The 20061-nt window shown below is 37.8% G+C and overlaps 1 protein-coding gene across 1 annotated transcript in view; it reads left to right on the top strand.

Moving 5' to 3' along the window:
* TTC27 (tetratricopeptide repeat domain 27) overlaps positions 1-20061 on the top strand; it is a 143354-nt gene that overhangs the window by 61420 nt on the left and 61873 nt on the right. Inside the window, exon 11 of the mRNA XM_033125352.1 lies at positions 16226-16321. Coding sequence (XP_032981243.1) covers positions 16226-16321 — 96 coding nt within the window. The remainder of the gene's footprint in view (positions 1-16225; positions 16322-20061) is intronic.

Below are 20061 nucleotides of genomic sequence, written 5' to 3'. Positions count from 1 at the left end.
GGGGGATTCACGGAACTCTCGCCCTGTCTGATCTCAGGTGAGAGGAAGGGGTCCCGAGAACTGTCTGGAAGACTGAGATCTGCTTGGAAGGTCATGGTGGCTTCTTTGGTCATGACTGGCAATCTTGCTGGGGTATCATCTGTATCTCCAAGGCCCCTAAGAGAAAAATAGATTTTGGTTAAACAGAATTTAACCAAGAAGTTAACCAAGAAGTCAACCAGAGTTTAGTCCAAGTGTTGGCCCAAGAAGCAGGACCCAAAGCCATCGACACAAGGTGGCTGTGTGGTGGAAATTCTCTTTATCTGTGTGGAGCCTGTGGTCTTCTCCTCTGGTTAATCCGGTCATTCAGGTGGCGGTGTTCACCCAGGAGCTGGGCCTGGAATGGTCTGGAGCAGGGAGCAGGAGACTTCCTATGACTCAGGGTAGGAATAATCTTCTGTGTAAGATTAAAAAGCTGATTTGAAAGGTGATTAAGATCAGGAACTAGGAAGCTAAGAAACTCGTTTGGCCCATATCATATCTACCTGAAAAATTTGAAAACATTTATTTGTAAAGATATGTGTATCCCTACGTTCATTGCAGCATTATACAGGGTAGCCAAGACATGGAAACAACCAAAGTGTCCTGCAATGGGTGATTGGATAAGGAAGATACATATACACAATGGAATATTACTCCATAAGAAAAGATGAAATACTGCCATTTGCCACAGCATAGATGGCCCTTGAGATTGCTAAGTGAAGTAAGCGAGACGGAAAAGGACAAGAACCCTCAAGATTTCACTCATTATGTGGGATATAAAACTGAAAGCAACAAACGAACAAAACAAACCAGCAAACCCAGAGACACGGACAACAGAAGGGTGGTTACCAGAGGAGAAGAGGGGTGGCGGTAGGATATAGGGGTATCACCTTAGGCCCGTGCGCTGTAGCTGAGGATGACCATGAGGCCCTGTCAACCTGAGGCAACCTGCTGACCCCACTCCTACAGCTGGATCCAGTATAAAGAAGGGGAAGATGTAATTTCATGATCAACCTGTCAAGTTATTCATGATGACTTGCCCTATTATGTTGAATTTTATTTATTAAAAATTCGCTTCACAATAAAACAACAAAATGTTGAAATGACCAAAGTGTTAAAATGACCAACTCTGCATATTTTATTAAAATAAGTGTGTAATTTCTTGTTCAAGGAAACTATAAATAATACTTTTTTTTCAGTTTGGGGAATAGTTTAAATGTCTTTTTAAAGTTCTGTCCTTTTGAATACAAAGAGCACAAGAATACATTCATTTATTAATGAAGGACATTTTGACCTAAAAATGATTTGCTTTGTATCATCTATTCCATTAACTGTGACATATAAAATAACCAAGTTGACACATTCATTTTTCTTTTGTAGCAGCAATTAAACTGAGAAGGTATAGAAGTAAATTTGTTTACAAATGTATAGTATACCTTTCTAATTCGAAACCTGCGTCATTCTCGGAATTGTGCAGATCATGGTTTTTGATACCAAATAACAAGGAGGTGCTTTGTCTGGGGAAAATGGATTTAAAGTAAGAACCAAATCACTGTGCTCTAGCACTTTGCCCCTGTCTTGGCCTTAGTATATCTGGAGTCTCTTTATCTTGCCATCCAAATGCTGCGTTATGAAGGGAGTTGTACACCTCTCTACCTATAGAACAGAATGAGGGACTTGTTATTTCTGTCTCTACAGGGAGGTACCTCAAGGAAAATCTTTTCACTCCCCAACCCAGAAATTTTGGAAATTAGCTAGATCCTGTGACAAGATGAATGTAAAATTTGTCTAATTTTTGATCCCTTGTTCAGCCATTTACCTCATAATCTGAACTTTTGCCAATTCCTCTGATTCAGTTTGATATTATTGTGTGTGTTGAAGTTACTGCATCCCTGAAGAATAAGAGGAAAATGATTTAGAATACATGTATATATAAAACAATGTTTTAAAATTTTTTCCATTTTCGTTTCTGTAAAATTCTTTTCCCTTCCTCAGCTATATTAAGTGGTGAAATGATAAACCGTTAAAGCAGAAAGAAAAATAAGCTAGAAGGAGCTCTTAGGGAAAAGCTTAATCCTGTCCTATTACAAGTTCAGGAAATGCAAGTGCGATGAGGTCAGGTGGCTTGTCCCAATTTCCCTGGCTAGATAATGACAGAGTCTGGACTATAACTTACACAATGACAGGCGGTTACAGGGAAGGATCCAGTGACAGGTCCAAAAGATGGCCGATTTGGAAGGGATTTCTAAGTGAGACACGCCAAACTGAAAAAGAAAACAGTGCATCACTCCTAAAGGTAAATAAATCAATGTTATAAGATCCACAGAGGAAGAAGGAATTCAAGTTGAGGACAGTCCATTAATAACACCCTATCTTATGGAAATTATTCTAGGCTGTAGTTCTTTAATTCTTGCGTATTTAGAGCTACGATGATGGTGGTGATGATGAAGAAATTAATGTTTATGGAAACATGGCTTTTTTTAATGGTTATGATTCAGAAGCAGCTTGAATTGAAATGAGATTATATTTTCTAATATTTGTTTCTACCCTGCTATTTACCAGTGGAGTATAAAGTTGTTGTGTTCTCTACTGTCATTCAGCTTCCCCCTTCCTCTCTGATCCAGATCCACATAATAACATTTTATTATAAGATCACATCTTTTTCTTCTTTCCTTTAGTATGGTGAAAGCAGTGTATTATACATATAACCCAAATATGAAGCAAATTAATGGAAACCACAAACATTCAAAGGAATCATCTTATTTATGTCCAAACCAAAAAAAATTGTGCAAACCAAATATCATCATTGTCTTCTGTCATATTAAGTGCTTTAACCTAGTTTTTGATAAACTCAGCTCAGGGTTAATGTGAGATTATTTTGTTTACTATTAGAATAATCTTGCAAATCTTTTAATTACAGTTGACAATATTATGTTAGTTTCAGGTGTACAGCGTAGTAATTAGACATTTATATAACTTACAAAGTGATCCCCCTGATAAGTCTAGTACCTGCTTGGCACCATACATAGGTATTACATTATTATTGACTATATTCCCAATGCTGTTTTTTACATCCCATGACTGTTTCGTAACTGTCAATTTGCACTTCTTAATCCCTTTACCTTTTTCACCCAGCCCCCCAACTCCCTCCCATCTGGCAACCATCAGTTTGTTCTCAGTGTCTGTGAGTCTGTTTTTGTTTTGTTTGTCATTTATTTCATTTTTTTTTTAGATCTCACACATAAGTGAAATCATATGGTATTTGTCTTTCTATGTCTGACTTATTTCACTTAGCGTAATACCTTCTAGGTCCATCCATATTGTCACAAGTGGTAAGATTTCATTTTTTTATGGCTGAATAATATTCCATTGTATATATGTACCACATCTTCTTTACCTGATTGTTTCTTGAGGAAAACTTAGGTTGCTTCCACATCTTTGCTATTGTAAATTATACTTCAGTGAATATAGAGGTGCATGTATCTTTTCAAATTAGTGTTTTGGATTTCTTTGGATAAATACCCATCAGCCAAACGAACAGGCAACCTACTGAGTGGGAGAAGATATTCACCAACGTTACTTTCAATAAAGCGTCAATATCCAAAATATATAAGGAACTCATACGATTTAACACCAAAAAGACATGGGTAGAAGACCTGAATAGACATTTCTCCAAAGAGAAAATCTAATGGTTTGTCTCTAAACTTTTGCCGTTTGAAAAAGGATATCACAGGAATCAAAGTTCAGGGGATTCTCCATTTTTTTTTCTTTCTTTATTCATTCTAGATCATAGTCATCTACCCCTATTTCTTTTATCTGAGGTGTTATTTCTGCTTTCCTTATTGTCTTTCTGTATTACCTTTTCATGCAACTTTTTCGTATGAAGGACATGGATGGTAAAATTTGAATCTTTGTGAAAGTATTCTTCCATCATAATTTTTGATTTTGTTGTTTGAGTATAGAATTCTTGTTTCAAAATCATCTTCCTTAGGACTTTACATGAGGTTATTTCTTTAATATCTTCTGGCATCCTGGTTTGTTGGTAAGTATGGCACCCTGATTTTCTTCCATTTTAAGCTGTATTTCTTTTTTTCCTCGTTTTGAAATTTTTAGAATTTTCTTTCCATTCTTAGAATTTTGGATATATCTGAATATGAGCATGGGTTCTGGAGTCATGCTACCTGGTTTCAGATTCTAGCTCTACTGTATAACAGCTGCCTGTACCTCAGACAAGTTACCTAACCTCTCTGTCTCAGTTTTCTCATGTGTATAATGGGATAAACATAATTATTATGAGGATTATATGACTTAGTATTTAGAACTTAATATTTCTCAGGTAGGAAGTGCTCAATAAATGTTAGTTGTCATAACTATTGTTATGGAGTACTTGCTGGGTTCTTTAAATGTGAACAATCATGTCTCTCTAGTTCAGGGGTATTTTCTTCTATTATTTCTTTAATTATACTTCTCCTTCATTTCTTTTAAGCTTCTTTTCTCTAATTCAGTCTGCAACTGGAATTTTAGTAGACTTATGTGAAACTTCCTGGATCTATCCTGTATGACTCTTAACTTTTTTCTCACACTTTCTATCTCTTAGTCTTTTTGCTTGATGTTATGGGAGATTTCTTGAACCTTTTCTTCTATAGCACTAGTTTTGATTATTAACCCAATTCCTAATATTTATTCAGTCCCCCCATGGAATATTTTATTTTGATAATTATTTTTAATTTCTAGGAAGTCTGTATATTTCTGATTATCCTTTTCCTGATGGACTTTTCTTGTTTCATATATGCAATATCTTATTTAATTTCTTTGCACACTCTGAATTAGAATCTTACCAGAGTGACAACCGAACAGATGAGGTATGAATAGAACAGAAACTAAACAATTTGTGAGGTATTCTTATGTCATTGAGCTCAGGGAGACTGCAAAAAATTGAAAAGGCTTATAGTGTTTAGCAGAGGCATGAAAAATGTCAAAATGTTTAAACGATGGGTTAGCAGGGTCAGATCCAACCGTGCAGATAATGGGTACAGAGATTGATTATATGCAAAAGTTACATTAACTTTACATGAAATGTATTAACACAGGGCCTCCTTCATGCCCTTAAACCAGAGCCAGACCTCAGGTCAAGGCGCCACATCAGACTTGCCCTCTGCATGTGAACACTTGGCAGGAGTACAGTACTTTGGGGCAGAGAGTTATGAGGATCATCTCAACTTCAGCGTAATTATGTAAGACTGTGGTCATCTCAAAGGGATGGGGACATGGCTGCAAGAAAGAAGCTAATGGCACAACTGTAGGACTCAGGATTTAGCTATACTAAACTGTAGGCAGCACGGCATGTTCTCAGATGCAGGTAAGGGCTGCCCAGTGCCCCCCAGTTTCCCCGGAAGATGTCCAGCTGGAGAGGATGCCACCCCGTGCTGTGCCAGTGCCAGAAGCTCCCCTTCGCACTCTCAGAGGGGTGAGGGACAGTTTATGCCCGCCTGCCACCCCCGAGCTCCCAGCCAAATATTGATCACGAGGGAAAGTTAACCTCAGCAGACCTAGGCGGCTCACCTGTATTATCTTCTTTCTAAGTTTTATGAGTGAAGACTTTCTGAAGTTCAATTTTATCCCAAAGCTAATACCCAAGACATGCTACTTTACGTTCTTCATCATTTCTCATGGAGATTAGTACCTAACTTTGCTCCTCACCACTGACCGGTTGGTCCCTTTGTTGAAAAGTCAACTGACCCTATGTGTGTGATAGCTGTATTTTAGTATGTATTAAATTATATTATACTTGCAAACCTTTCTGTCTTCACAGCTAGAATGTGAGCTTCCTGAGGGGTTTCTATATTTTACTTATTTTTGTGTTCTCAGACTAGGCACTCAATGAACGTGTGCTGAATGGTGAATTTGAAAAAAAAATCAATTTTGCACTTTTTTTTAAACCTTTTAAACTGCAATTACTTTTGCACCAGCCTAATGGCTCACTTAAAGATTATATTTTCTTCTGGCACTTTAGGAATCTGAGAGCTGTAGATACAGGCCCTTTTGATATCATTCCAGTCCAAATCTTCAGCCCCAGTGCCAAAGCCAACAGGAACAGAACAGTCACCGTGGCCGCACGGAGCTTAATTATGCAGAGTTCCCCGGGGTAGTCATTCACAGTTGGATTGGTTGTATTTTTTCAAGGGTGGGGGAAGAGATAAAGAAATGTCAGGTTTTATTTCCCTTACAGGGTTTCCTAAAAAATAATGAATGGCGTGCGTAAATCACGACCCTTGGAGGTCATTAGAAGTGATAAGAGACTGGAGTTCATGAATTAACTACTTAACTGGAAATATTTTCACTCTGTATTTCTCAACATACCAGGAAACAAAGCTTTTCCTCCACGTTACAAACTGATTTGTTCTACATGAAAGACTTCTCTCCCATGTTTTAGTGCCTCAGAATATGCATATGCTCTATTATATTTCACATGAGTTCTTCATAGAAGGAAATTCACATGCATTAGACTTGGCAGGCTTGGTATTGACCTTGATGTGTGATTGCATGTGTGAATGGAGAATATACTGCTGCCACTATGAAGCTACTGAAGAAGGAGCAGGAAGTGGAGTAGAGTACGCGAGGTAGTAACTTAATTCAAGCTGTCCTTGGCTATATTTGGCTTGCTTAACGAATGGGTATGGCTTCAAAATTTGAGAAACTGCATTTGATTTTTAAACTTACTTTAAATATTATTGTCCTAAATATAAGGTGCTTATAATGGACAGATTGAAGTTCAGAGCTTTTCAAGACTCTATACTTCAATAAAATTTAAGAACACGTCTCAGTAAAGAATCTTTTAGTTGTAAGGAACAGAAGCCCAACTCAAACTGGCTCTAAAAAAGGACATTTATTGGCTATTATAACTAGGAAGTCTAGGGGTATTCCAGTCTTAGAGATGGCTGGATTCAGGGGCGCAAAGAGATCATCTTTCTCTATCTTTTCTTACCCTCATTCTCATGTCTCTGCTTTTCTCTGTCTGCTTCAGTATCGGAATGTCTGTTGTCAGAAAAACACCAGATTCTGTTCTCCACAGACCTCTCAAACCAAGAGAAAGAGAGATCGTGTACTGTGGTCAAGGTTAAGCCCCTTGTGCTTCGCTTCCCTTGTCTGCAGAGTGGAGACAGCAGGAGTGTCCACCTCATACAGACGATGAGGGCTTCAGTGAATTAATGTGTGAGAAGCACTTGGAATAGTTCTGGACACATCGTAAACCTTCAGTAAATGGTGCCTGTTGTTATTATGCTCACATTACAGGAGGGGACGTTTAGGTACAAAAACCGAAAACTGCCCATCCTTCCTAAGCCACTAAAGCAGTCATCACTACATAGAAAACCTGAAAACATTGGGATAATTATAATGCTTCATAGTATGCCGAGTCATGCCACTGCGCTGTGCAGCTAGCCAAGATATGAAAACGTGCCTTCCATTCTGGCTCTGTGCTGCACCTGCGTTGATAACCTTGTGCGGCATTTGAGAGTATTGAAAAGTATACTAGGATTTGCTCCTGTGACTGTAGCTGTGCTTTTATTTGTCAGAATAATTATAGTTACTACTGTTTATTCCGAACTATGTACAGGTACTCCCGTTTACTGAATACTCGTGTGCCAGGTGCTAAATAATCCTAGTAAGTAGTCATTACCTACATTTTTACTGATGAAGAAACTGGACAGAAAACTCAGGTGACTTACCCAAGGCCTTATAGCTGGGCTAGAATTCAGACCAGTTCTACCTTGGATTTTGAAGTCCATGCTTTTATTCACCATGCTGTACTGTTCCAAGGAAGCTATGAAAACTTGCTTAAAAAATGCAGAAGATATCAGTGTAAGACTTGGCTTCATCTGGAGAAAAGGGGTTGAATGAGCACAGGCAGGAAGAAGTGAATAGAGGCTTTTGTGAGAAAGGCTTGGGTTGCAGAACTCAGCGTCTCAAGGCTTTCGATTTCGGTGAATGGGGGTCGGGGGGGGCAATGGAATGCACGTAGTATCAGGATACGGTACTGTGTGGGAAAAGAACATGTAGATGGTTGAGTGAAATTGGCTTCCTTTAAGGAGCCAAGAAAGGGGGCTGCCCCGAGGGATGCTGATAGGCTGGATCCAGGATGTGAGTTTCATGATAATAGATTAGTAAAAAATAGGCAATAATTAATTCATAGATAAATGGGGTAAAAGAGTGGGACAGGTGATATATTATACAACACAAACTTTATTATTGATAGTAAAAAAACCCCAAAAAACCTAGAAAGTTATAGTTCAGAAAAATAAAAAAATAAAAAACCCAAAAATGTGATAGCCAACGAGTTCACTACTGGGATGGAGTAAAGCACTCAGCGCACACTTCCCAAGGCACTAAACGATGACTTCAGTCAGATTCTAGTCAGGGACACACTTAAATTCTTTGGACAGAATCAGATTATGTTGAACAAATTGACACATCAGTTTTCCCTGGGAGAGCATCCTGGGCAACCCTGTAGCAGCCGGATGCAGCATTTCCCAAACAAATGAACCACGTCCAAGGTGCTTATTAAAATACAGCTCTTCAGCCTTCAGAGACTTGGGGTCCCGGTGGTGGTGGTGGTGGTGGTGGTGGTGGTGGCCGCTCTGGGAAAAGATTGGCCTGGGCAGAGGTAGGCTGTTCATCTTCAGTAGCTCCAGGTGTTCTTTGGTTTTCTGCCCAAGTACATACAGAACAGAGGCCGAAAGGGCATTTACAGGGTCAGAAGCCAATGCTGTGGTTTAACAGGGGACTGAGTGCCACAAGGCACCTCAGAAGGGAGTGCTCCCGGGGGCTGCAGAACCTGGGCCCAGGTGCGGTTGAGCGCTGCAGGACACAGGTGCTTTGCGTCTGACAGAGACCTACTCAGGAAAGTAGGGTGCAATTAGTATTAGACTTAACTATTTTAACTTTTTTTTGAAAGGATAACACAGTGCTAGGGATTTAAAACATTCAGTTAGGTTTTAATAGTATTTGTTATTCTTCGCACTCGTACGATACTTGCAGATTGTAAACAGGCTGACTTGTGTTCTCATTTCCTAATCTTTTAAGACAAGATAATGAAAAAAGAACTACTAAGCATTTCCTTATACATACACTAAGCAAGGTCCCAGAGAAGTTTTAGGAGAAATGTGGAGGTGGGTGGGGTGTGGGGAAGGCATGAGAGGTTGTATGTCTACTAATTCTAAAGCAGCAGTTCTCAGACTGATTTGTGGAGCCCTGGTGGGGGGCGGTCCTCAGATATTTCCGTGTCCACGGGTCAGAACTCACTTCGTAACAACTTCGTAACAATACTGAGCTATTATTTCCTTTCTCCGTGTGGTGATTGAATCAGAAGAAGCAGGGGGTTAAACTGCTGGTCCTGTACCCGAATTAAGGGGCACCAAACTGTGCTAGTGGTCCCCAGTGCTTCACCATCACACATTCATAGTGTTAAAAAACAGAATTCAGCTGAGTACATCTAAAGAGCAAATTGGCTTTATTCAACAATTCATGAGTTGAGCAGCAGCATTACATCTAACCTACAGAGCGGAGCTCCCAGGAGCTGTACAAAATGAAAGGCTGTATAGGGAGAGAGGGTGTGTGTGGGCTCGGGGAAGACGTTTCTCGAAAACAGTGGATGATTTCAGACAAGGTCACCTTTCCTTGGCCAAGAGTGAGGGGTCTCAGGCAGATTACCTCACTACTGCTGACGGGGAAATTCCAGATTGACCCATTAATAAGATTACATTCCAGGGAGAGGCTGAAACCACTATTAGGTTAGGTGTTAAGTCTCAGTTTGGTGACGTGGGCTTAGCACAAGTGACTCCATTTTGGGCCTATTGTTTTGGGGTTTTTTTTTTATTATTAGTTTCAGGTGCACAAGACAAAGTAATATTTAGACATTTATCTTTTATATCCCTCACACTGTGTGAACCCCCCACCCCCTTGGGCCTGTTGTTTTTGTTAACAGTAGTTTTTTAAAAAGGCAGTTTAATGTATGAATGTCTTTGATAAAGCAGCACTTATTATTTTATTAAGTCTTGGCTACGTGCCTTTTCAATATTCCATGTGATGGAATGGGAGGTACTTGCAAAACATTTGGGCAGCATGCTAAAGGTACAGTGGCTGTCTCCAGAAAATGCAGGAGTAGCTGCTTTTCCCATCGAACATTATTTTTATTTTTACTTGAAAGAACTACTGACAAATTTTGAGCATTCAGACTTGGGTATTTTGCAGAAATTTTCTCAAGAATGAATGAAGTGAGCTCATCACTTCAAGGAAAATAATTGATAGTATTTGTTACCAGTGATAAAAAAATTTTTAACTTTCAAGAAAAACATGAGAGTTTTTGAAAACTTGTATCTGCCACTATGAACTTGACAGCTTCCCAATACTTCAACTTTTAGGTTGAGTTTTCTGGTAGGATTGTTGGTGGTATTAATGCACATCATTTAAAAATAATATGTGAAATATGTAATATTTGGAAGATCTATGCATTTTCCAAATGTCTAATGCATGATGTTGAAAAATCAGGCATGGATAAAAGATCCATTCAAAATTCAAGACGGACCAGTGAGTGATTTTTTTTTTCTTAAGACTAGTGAATTTTATTGTAACAGAGTATTTAATGTAACAGAGAAAAGGTCCTTGATAAGATTTCAAATTCCACATTGCAGGTAACTCTGAGAAGCTACCACATGTTGAATTTTGATGTAGTATCAAAGTATAATATCCACAGTTAACAGAAAAAACTCTTAACATACTCCTCCTTTTTCCAACTGCATATATGTATGAAGCTAAATTTTCTTCATAAACTTCAACCGGAATACCATATCACAACAGATTGACTATAGAAGCAGATATGAGAATCCAGCTGTCATCTTTGAAGCCAGACATTAAACAGATAGGCAAAAATGTTAAGACACTGCCAATCTTTTCAAGACTTTAAGAAATATATAGTTATTTTTCATAAAAACATTTTATTTATGCTAATGTAATATATTTATTATTTTATTTTAAAATGGATTAATACATATTTAAATTTTTCTCAGTTTTAATTTCTAGTATGATAAATATTGATAGGATATAGCCCACAGAAATGAAAGCTCTTTGGAGTCCCACAGTAATTTATAAGAGTTTAAAGAGGTCCTGAAACCAAAGAGTTTAAGAACTGCCGACCTAAGGTTTGACTAAGAGGAATGTTCCAACATACCGTGTTTCCCCAAAAGTCAGACCTAGCCAGACAATCAGCTCTAATGTGTCTTTTGGAGCAAAAATTAATATAAGATCTGATGTAAAATAATATATAATATGATATATAATCTATAATAAATATAATAATATAATATGTAAGATTGGGTCTTATATTAATTTTTGCTCCAAAAGACGCATTAGAGCTGATTGTCCAGCTAGGTCTTACTTTTAGGGAATCACGGTAGCTATCCGGCTTTTGAGGACTGTCCCTTTATGTTCATCTCATTGCTCTGGAATCATAAAAAAGATGCCTAGGTTCTCCCAGCACCTATGAGTAGACTCAGGCCCCCCTTTAGCCCACACACTAGTCTTTCTGTGTCTGGAAGCAGTAATTGAAGATCTTCTTGACCAGGCCACATCTGACTCCCGTGTTACGGGATTTAGGTACAGAAAAAAGCCAGTGAAATAGAATTCTCGGTATTTTTCCCACAAGAAGCTGCTTTTTTTATTTTCACAGGATCTGATAGTTGTCCACGTAGTTATGAGGTCAGGTTTTAATGAAGCTGTCAACTTGGTCTTTGGAACCAGAGAGGCTCATAGCTTTATGACTTTGGGCAAGTCATTTTTATTTCTCTGCAGTAACATTTTCTATACATGAGGTAAAATTGGGTTAACAATAGGTTTCATTGTGTTGTTGATATTTAGTAGGTGTGTTAATAAGTTAATTCTCATTCCCTTTGTTCCTATTGGGAATTGTCTTGGGCTTGGGGTTAGAGGTGGCAGTTAGCTCGACAACTTATTCTGTTTGTAAATGCAGTCTGAGTCACTGCAGACTTCTGTCAAAGAAAGTTGCTCAGCCCAATTGTTGGAGATATTTGATTAAGTTCATGTTTTTATAATAAATCCCACCATCCTTCCCCCCTCCCACACACGCGCACACACACACAGATTGTACAACGAAGCAAGGTGATTTGGCGTATGATCAATCATACCTTTTCGATTATCAGCTAATTTGTACGTGGCTCTTCAGAAAGCTGATAAACACTTTGATACCGTACCAGCAAGAATGAATAGCCCTCAGTGAAAGGGCAGGTCCTTAGGGACTTGCTGTGTTCTTTTGAAGATATGTGTGCCATACTTTTAGATATGAGCACATAAATAGTCTAAATTGTACCAGACCTTGTTCAGAATTGTCCTTCTCTATTAAATCATTCCCCATGTGCTAATTTTAAAACATAGTCTTGATCTTTAGGTTTTTGGGGGAAGTTCTTTCTCCACTGAAAACAGAGCACTGAAAAGAGAGGACACATCCTTGCTTTCTGGGGGTTTGTTCTTTAATTCCCCGTTCCATGGAGATAGCCCCTGACGCTGGTGCTGTAGCTCCAGGAAGGCCTGATAGCTGTTACTGCACGGGGCTAGGGAATCCGTGTGCACAGGGAATTTGCTCAAAGGACACTCCAACTATAAGTGCCTGCAGGTGGGGTTTGGGGAGAAAACAGCATTAAAGGGGGGTCTTAAAACTTGGAAACAGTCTCATCTTGCAATAGTCTGTATGTCATGAAGTCATCTTGGTGCGTCCCAGTAGTTATGCCTGACTTCTTTTTTTGGAAAGAAAAGCAGGTTTATTCAAAATGCTGGCACTCTGGGAGGATGATGGACTGTAGTCCAGAGGCCGTCGCCGCCTATGACGGATTTTTTTTGCCTTGACTCTTCCTCCACCTCTGGACTGAGCCTTAGACTGTTCTTCGCTATCTACTTGTCATCTTTCCCATTTAGCCGCATCTCTTCTGTCACCCTCCTAGAGTACACTCTGTCTTGCTTTCAATTCTCAATAATTGGTTTAGGGTCTCTCTCTCCCTCCCCCTCTCTCCCTCTCTCCCTCTCTCTTTCCCTCCCATACCCCCCGTCCATTTTTGACATTACCATCTATCCTTAAAGACCACCTCCAGTTTTAACTATGCCCAAGTGCCCATGACTTTCAGGTGTGAAATTCATGAAATTTAAAAACTGGAAAGAGAAAATGGCAAGTGAAAGGGTAGGACACTGGTTTGGAGGCCATTTACCTAAATTTCTGGGAATGTCTGTAAACTTGCAAAGTGCCAGTTTCTCCCTGAGCACATTGTTTATGTCCATGTTCATGAATGTAAATATACACAGTAGTAATTGAGACTTCACTTCCATTCAGTCCCATTCTCCTAGTTACCATCCTACTGTTGTCGTCCAGACTATTTGGGTACTTGCTTTGCCTCTAATGAACATACATGATACTTGTGTTCAGCTGATGGTGCCTAAAACTAACCAACAAACCTCCTCAAATGCTTGAAATAAAATACTCGTTTGGTAAAGCCATATACTCATAAAATGTTGGAAGTGCAAAGATCACTTAGAGTATCATTCCATAGATGAGTGCCATTTGGTTAAATGACTTGCTTGTTGGAGATCAACTTAGAACAGAATCCAGGTCACTTCACTTGCCAGCACTATTTTTCCTGTAAGGGACTCCAGTTTATTTGAAATTATTTACCATGCCAGTTTGTTTGAATATAATGGAATTATTTCAGAATGAGTTGCTAGAAATAATCCTGCTCTGAAAAATCTAGGGATGTACTGTAACGATGTCCCTGTATTTATAGTGACTTAGCAAATAACAAAGAGTACTTTGAATCCAATAGGGGAAATAGTAACACAGTATATCATCTTCCCTTTCTTTTGTATATTAATTGAATGTTTTTACTTATATTGGTAGTTAAATCTTATTTAGATGGTTGCCTTGCTTAAAATGCAAAGAAGTATATTCTGTTTAGGAGTGAAAAGATGTTAGAATTCTGTTTTTAATTTTTATTTTTATCATACATATGCCCTAATCAAGTTCTTGTGAAGCATGACTGTACTTGTACAGGGTTTATTCATGGGCTCTGGCTCAAATAGGTGTTGGTTCTCTGCTCTGTCTCTCTCTCATGTGGTCTTTGCCATTCTGGAGAGTATCAGAGACACTTACTCTGAGATAATCTAAAGGTATCTGAGAGTATCTGAAATGCATAATAAACCTGTTTATTAATCAGGAAGTATTTACTGAGCACTAATATGTTTTAGCTAGATGCAGTAACTACAGCAAAGAACATGAGTCTTTGTTTGAAAATAAAATGTTTTACATGTAATGAAGACTTCATAAAAGTAAATGTGATGTTGCTTTTGGATTTTTTATTATTATCAAATAAGCATCAATTATTTTTTTCCTCCCAGAGAAAGAAAAAAAACTGATGAAAAGAAAAATTTGCCTCCCCCATTTTGATGAAGTAATTCAGTGAAACTTTTATTTATGTATTGTAACCATATGTATTCAGCCAGAAGTTTTTCTTCTCTTTTTTCTTTCTTACAACTAAACAGCTTTGGGCAGAAGCATGCAACCTTTTTGCTATTAAGTTTCTCTGAAGTAAGGCCAGAAAGCTTTAAAAATATTTTGACTAAGATGGCTTAGGAGTGTGGTTATGTCTCAATTTGTTCTGACTTGATTGAATAATATCTTGGATTGTCAAAGAAGTGATGTAATGAGTGTCCTCTCATTCTACAGGATATTCTTAGGCTAACAAATACATTTCCCACTTAATATGATAGAGAGATCCCCCAATTTAGGACCCGTTTCCCTGCTCCTTGTCTTGAGTTTTTGCTGATTCTTGTCTTTTCCCTTCTTAGTAAGTTTGCACTGGCTACCTCATACTTTTTTTTTCTTTTTTTTAGATTTTCAATTTAAAAAATTAATTTTGTAAAACCTTGAAGCAATTTCAAAGTTACAGAAAAGTTGCAAGTACAGTAGGCCTGTCTTTTGTGGTGAAGAATTGGAGAATAAGTTGCCAACATGGTTCAGCGTCCTCACATAGAAGGACATTCTCCTGTAGAACCACAGCACCTGCCCATAGCATCAGAAAATTAACATCGAAAATTAACATATTGTTACCATCTAATTAACATCGAAAGTTAACATATTGTTACCATCTAATCCTCATAAGATAGGCCTGTGAAAACGAGTCAACCGGCAAAAAAGGAAAATTTGACTACTGTATTATACAAAAATGGTCACAGTTGAGAGAAGGTCCAAATGTGTGTCAGAGAAAATATGCATACTTACTATAAACTGAATGACACGTTAAGAGGCAGGCAAAGATGATCACAACGGGCTGCTGCCTGTTATTTGCTTAAGAACTCCAGAGCCTGTCTGCCTTCACCTTGATGCTGAAGAGTGCGCTCTTCTGGTGGCTGATTGCTTGACCACGGGGCAGTGCCAGCCTTTGACTTTGCTGTTGGCCCTGGTACCTTTTCCCAGAGTCAGCCATCTTGGTCTTGTGGGTCCGCTTCCTGATGTAGCTTCCGGGAGCATAGTTATTCAGCACCAGAATACGCATTTCAGTACAGCAGAGAGGTTGTTCTGTGCATACAGCAGCCGCTGTCCACTGTACCTGAGGATGGTCTTGCGTGAGTGAATGTCCAGCCTCATAGCTCTGTTGCTGAAGAGTAAGAGAGCTCACTCTCTGGGCAGATAAAACAATCTGCCTTTCGCTTTCACCTTATTCCTGAGAAAATAATCCTACACGACGTTCTTCATGTAATTTTTCTGTGATCTATATTAGAAAGTGCCATCGTCAAAGTGACATTAAGGTTGTGAAGTAGATACACTAAAGAAGTTTTTCTTAGAAAAAGTGAAAAGGCTGATATAATAAGGACAGTTCTTTGAAGGAACTGTTTTAGGAAATCTTAGTTTTAAGAACTCTTTTTCTTAAGAGTACATAAGATTTTAATGTACATGTGTACATAAATGTTGATTAACTTTAAGGGTTTTTTTTAACATTTAAAAAATTCAAGAAAAAATTTACACATCCCATTATCTTATCACACTGCCTTTTTTTATTGTTTATATGTCCATTTGTGTAACTTTTACAGTAAAAATCTTGTTTATATTAAAAAGTTACCACGCATATAGATTCTGATTATATGTGCTCTTAAGGCTCTTGCAGACCAATTTGAAGATAAGACCACACCTGTATTGGAACGTCTGAAGATTTTCTATTGCTGTCAAGTACCACCTCACTGGGCCATTCAGGTATTATTGTTGTTGTTTGTCATTGGGTACAGGAAATACTTTGCATTTGAAAGGTAAATGCATTAGAAAAGAATGATTTTCAGTTTATGTTTGTTTTCAAATCTTTAAGTGAAAAGAAGTAGCTGGGGATTGTCAACTATTGCGATATTAGACTTTTAAAAGAATTTAAAACTAGATAAATAGAATCCTTGAAATTAAATAATAGGAGAACAGAAGATTTCATTTTCAAAATAAGCTTTTATTATATATTTGAAAGCCCTTTAAGGACTTACTGCCAAAGAATGAACTTTTTTTTTTTTTTAAAGATTTTATTGGGGAAGGGGAACAGGACTTTATTGGAGAACAGTGTGTACTTCCAGGACTTTTTTCCAAGTCAAGTTGTTGTCCTTTCAGTCTTAGTTGTGGAGGGCACAGCTCAGCTCCAAGTCCAGTTGCCATTGCTAGTTGTAGGGGGCGCAGCCCACCATCCCTTGCGGGAGTCGAACCGGCAACCTTGTGGTTGAGAGCCCACTGGCCCATGTGGGAATCGAACCGGCAGCCTTCAGAGTTAGGAGCATAGAGCTCTAACGGCCTGAGCCACCGGGCTGGCCCAAGAATGAACTTTTTAGCCAAGTGATTTATAAACAGTAAAATAAAACATTTGTTTGATACTCTATACTGGGAGATACCCTTAACTTCTCTCCTCTTTCTGGGGATATGAGATTACCTAGTGTAGCTCTTAAGGCCACATGTTGTGGTGGAGACTCTGGCTTCCTGTCCCATGGTTCGTCATGTTATAGGTGTGGTTCCCCTATTTTGTAAAATGTTTAGTACTAAAGACAATTTAGACACCTGGTTTAATTTTACAGAGAAGAAAGTTGAGGCCCAGTGCAATTAAGTATACTTTTCCAATGTTGCTCGCACTCCTGTTCATAAACTAGGTCTCTAGTTTTCCAACTTTTAGTCTAGTTTACCTCCTTTCCATATCTCTTCATTGGGTTGTAATTACAGCCCCCAATAACAATCAAATTTATTGCTTCCTTAGTATGAGGCACGCATTTTGTTTTGTATTTCACGCACATTATCTTATTTTATTGCAACAACTTTGTGAAATGTCCCCATTTTACAGGTGTGGAAGCTATGGCACAGAGAAATTAGGTGGAATCAAATAGTGCCATCCAGAAACTTCTAGATCATTTGGTAACAATTGTCATTTTAACGAGCTTCCTGTCCTCTCCCTCATGGATTATGCACATAGGTAGGATTTAGAATTATAAATGCCAATGGACCATTCCATGATCCAGAATCCGCGTTGTAAGGTTTCTTAGAGGCTTTTATATTCTTAAGCACAGGAGGAACTCGGGGGTTTGTTACACATTGAAATTCCCATTAACTGTTGAATGAGTCTCAGTAAAATGTAGGCACCTAAAAAGCTTTGTTATATGATCTCAGAGGAGTAGCTTCTTCATCAAGAAAGTTGAGCAACTGGAACTTTTTGCCACATTGTTGACCCTCATCTGTGAAATTTCTAAAGTGCTTTGTACTGTGTGGTTTCTGGTAGATAAATGTCTCAGACTCTGAGCTATTATTAGGACAAAACATGTCTGTTCAGGGTGTAGCTTTTAATCTGTTTCTGAACAGAAGCATTAGGAAAATTAAATACTACTCAAATAGAACTTAGGCTAACTGTTTATTTTATCTGCTTAGGAAGTGGTGGATTTTAGGATGTTTAGGCAGTTAGATAACCATCCTCTTTCATTAAGAAATTAAATCATTTTTTTCTATTCATTATGGAGAGTATCCCTATCTTTATGTATTATTTTTAACGATCAAGAAATAATGTCTTAGTTTATTATTAAAAGAGAATTAGTCTTTACTCTGCTGCTAGCCAGCCATATGCTTAGATGCCTTAACTTTCGTCATGTATTAAACTACTGAACTACGTGAGCACTAAGATTTATTTCAGCTCCCACATGCTATGTGCAGTTTTTGAAAATGTCTGGTCAAATATCCTAAAATAGCCAAATTCTCCTATTTTCATGGGATACAAAAAAAAAATCGCACTACCGCCTTTATTTATATTAATATTAACATAATTTTCAGGTATATTTCATTTTACTTTCTGATTTTGTTAGTCCCAGATTTTCCATATCCATTAACTTCTTAACTCTTAATATCTATTGAATTTTGAAATAGTAGCAAAAGTGTATGTAAGAGAAAACACAATTCGCACTGTTATGAGACCATAACTTACTCAAGAATATCCCCTGAACTTTTAAACCTTTCTGATACCTTTTTCCATTCCTGCAGGATGGACCACTTATAAACCACAATATTTTTATTTTTACATATGTTTAACCTTCAATGACCTTACTAGTATTTGTCTCTTTTTATCTACTAAGACCTGGGAAACAAGATCACTAGGTATTTTAGAATGGACTTAAAATGAATCTCAGTAGACCTGGGTGAGAAAGAGTGAAAGATGCTCCATGAATAAAGTACACAAATGTTAATAGATTTTATGTCATTTATATTGACCGTTTGGAGTTTTTATTATTTTTTTATGTATTTATCTATTTATTTGAATTCAATATCCTTTTATGTTTTTTTCCAGTTTGAGATATAACTGACATATAACATTGTGTTAGTGGTAGGTGTACAACGTAATGATTTGATATATCTATATATTGTGAAATGATCACTACAAGTTTAGTTAACATCCATCAACTCACATCGTTACAAATTTTTTTCTTGTGATGAGAACTTTTAAGAACTTCTACTATCTCAGCAACTTTCAAATATCCAATACAGTATTGTTAACAATAGTCACCATGCTGTACATTATCCCCAGGATTTACTTATAACTGGAACTTTGTGCCTTGTGACCATCGTCACCCATTTCCCCCACCCCCAAACCTCCACCTCTCGCAACTACCAGTCTGTTCTCTGTATCTATGAGTTTGACTTTTTTAGATCCCACATATAAGTGCTATCATACAGTGTTTGCCTTTCGCTGACTTCTTTCACTTAGTGTAATCCCCTCAAGGTCCATCCATGTTGTCTCAAATGGCAGGATTTCTTTCTTTTTTATGACTGAATATTTCATTAGATAGGTTATTTCCATGTCTTGGCTAATGTAAATAAGGCTGTAATGAACATGAAGTGCAGATATCTTTTTGAGGTAGTGATATTGTTTCCTTTGGATAAATTCCCAGAATTTGAATTGCTGGATCATAAGGTAGTTCTATTGTTAATTTTTTTGAGGAACCTCCACACTGTTTTCCATAGTGGCTGCACCAGTTTACATTCCCGCTAACAGTGCTCAAGGGTTCCCTTCTTCACATCCTTTCTAGCACATGCTATATCTTATCTTTTTGATAATAGCCATTCTAACTAGAATTTTAAAAACTGATTTATTAGCTCTCAGCTTTACAAATCAGAGATTGTCATCTATAGAATCTCTAGGTAAAAAACAAATATGCTTTTTAAGTTCTCCTGAGTTCTTGGGGAAAAATTGATGTATTAAGTATTTTGAACAGTTTCTATATTGTTTTTTAATTCCTCACCGCCTATTAAGAAAGCTTGCTAACTAAAGTAAAGGTAAGTACTGAATCATTGCAAATTCCTAATTCGTTGAGGCTGACTTGTGTAAAGTATGCATTCATGACAATAAGCAGACCTTTCAAATGGCAGGTTGGATATACATGCACGTGAAATAGGAATCTGTCTTTGCATAAAAAGATGTTAATTATTTTAACTTG

Source organism: Rhinolophus ferrumequinum, chromosome 13 (assembly GCF_004115265.2).
Source record: "Rhinolophus ferrumequinum isolate MPI-CBG mRhiFer1 chromosome 13, mRhiFer1_v1.p, whole genome shotgun sequence".
NCBI lineage: Eukaryota > Metazoa > Chordata > Mammalia > Chiroptera > Rhinolophidae > Rhinolophus > Rhinolophus ferrumequinum.
This window is presented reverse-complemented; position numbering and strand designations above follow the sequence as displayed.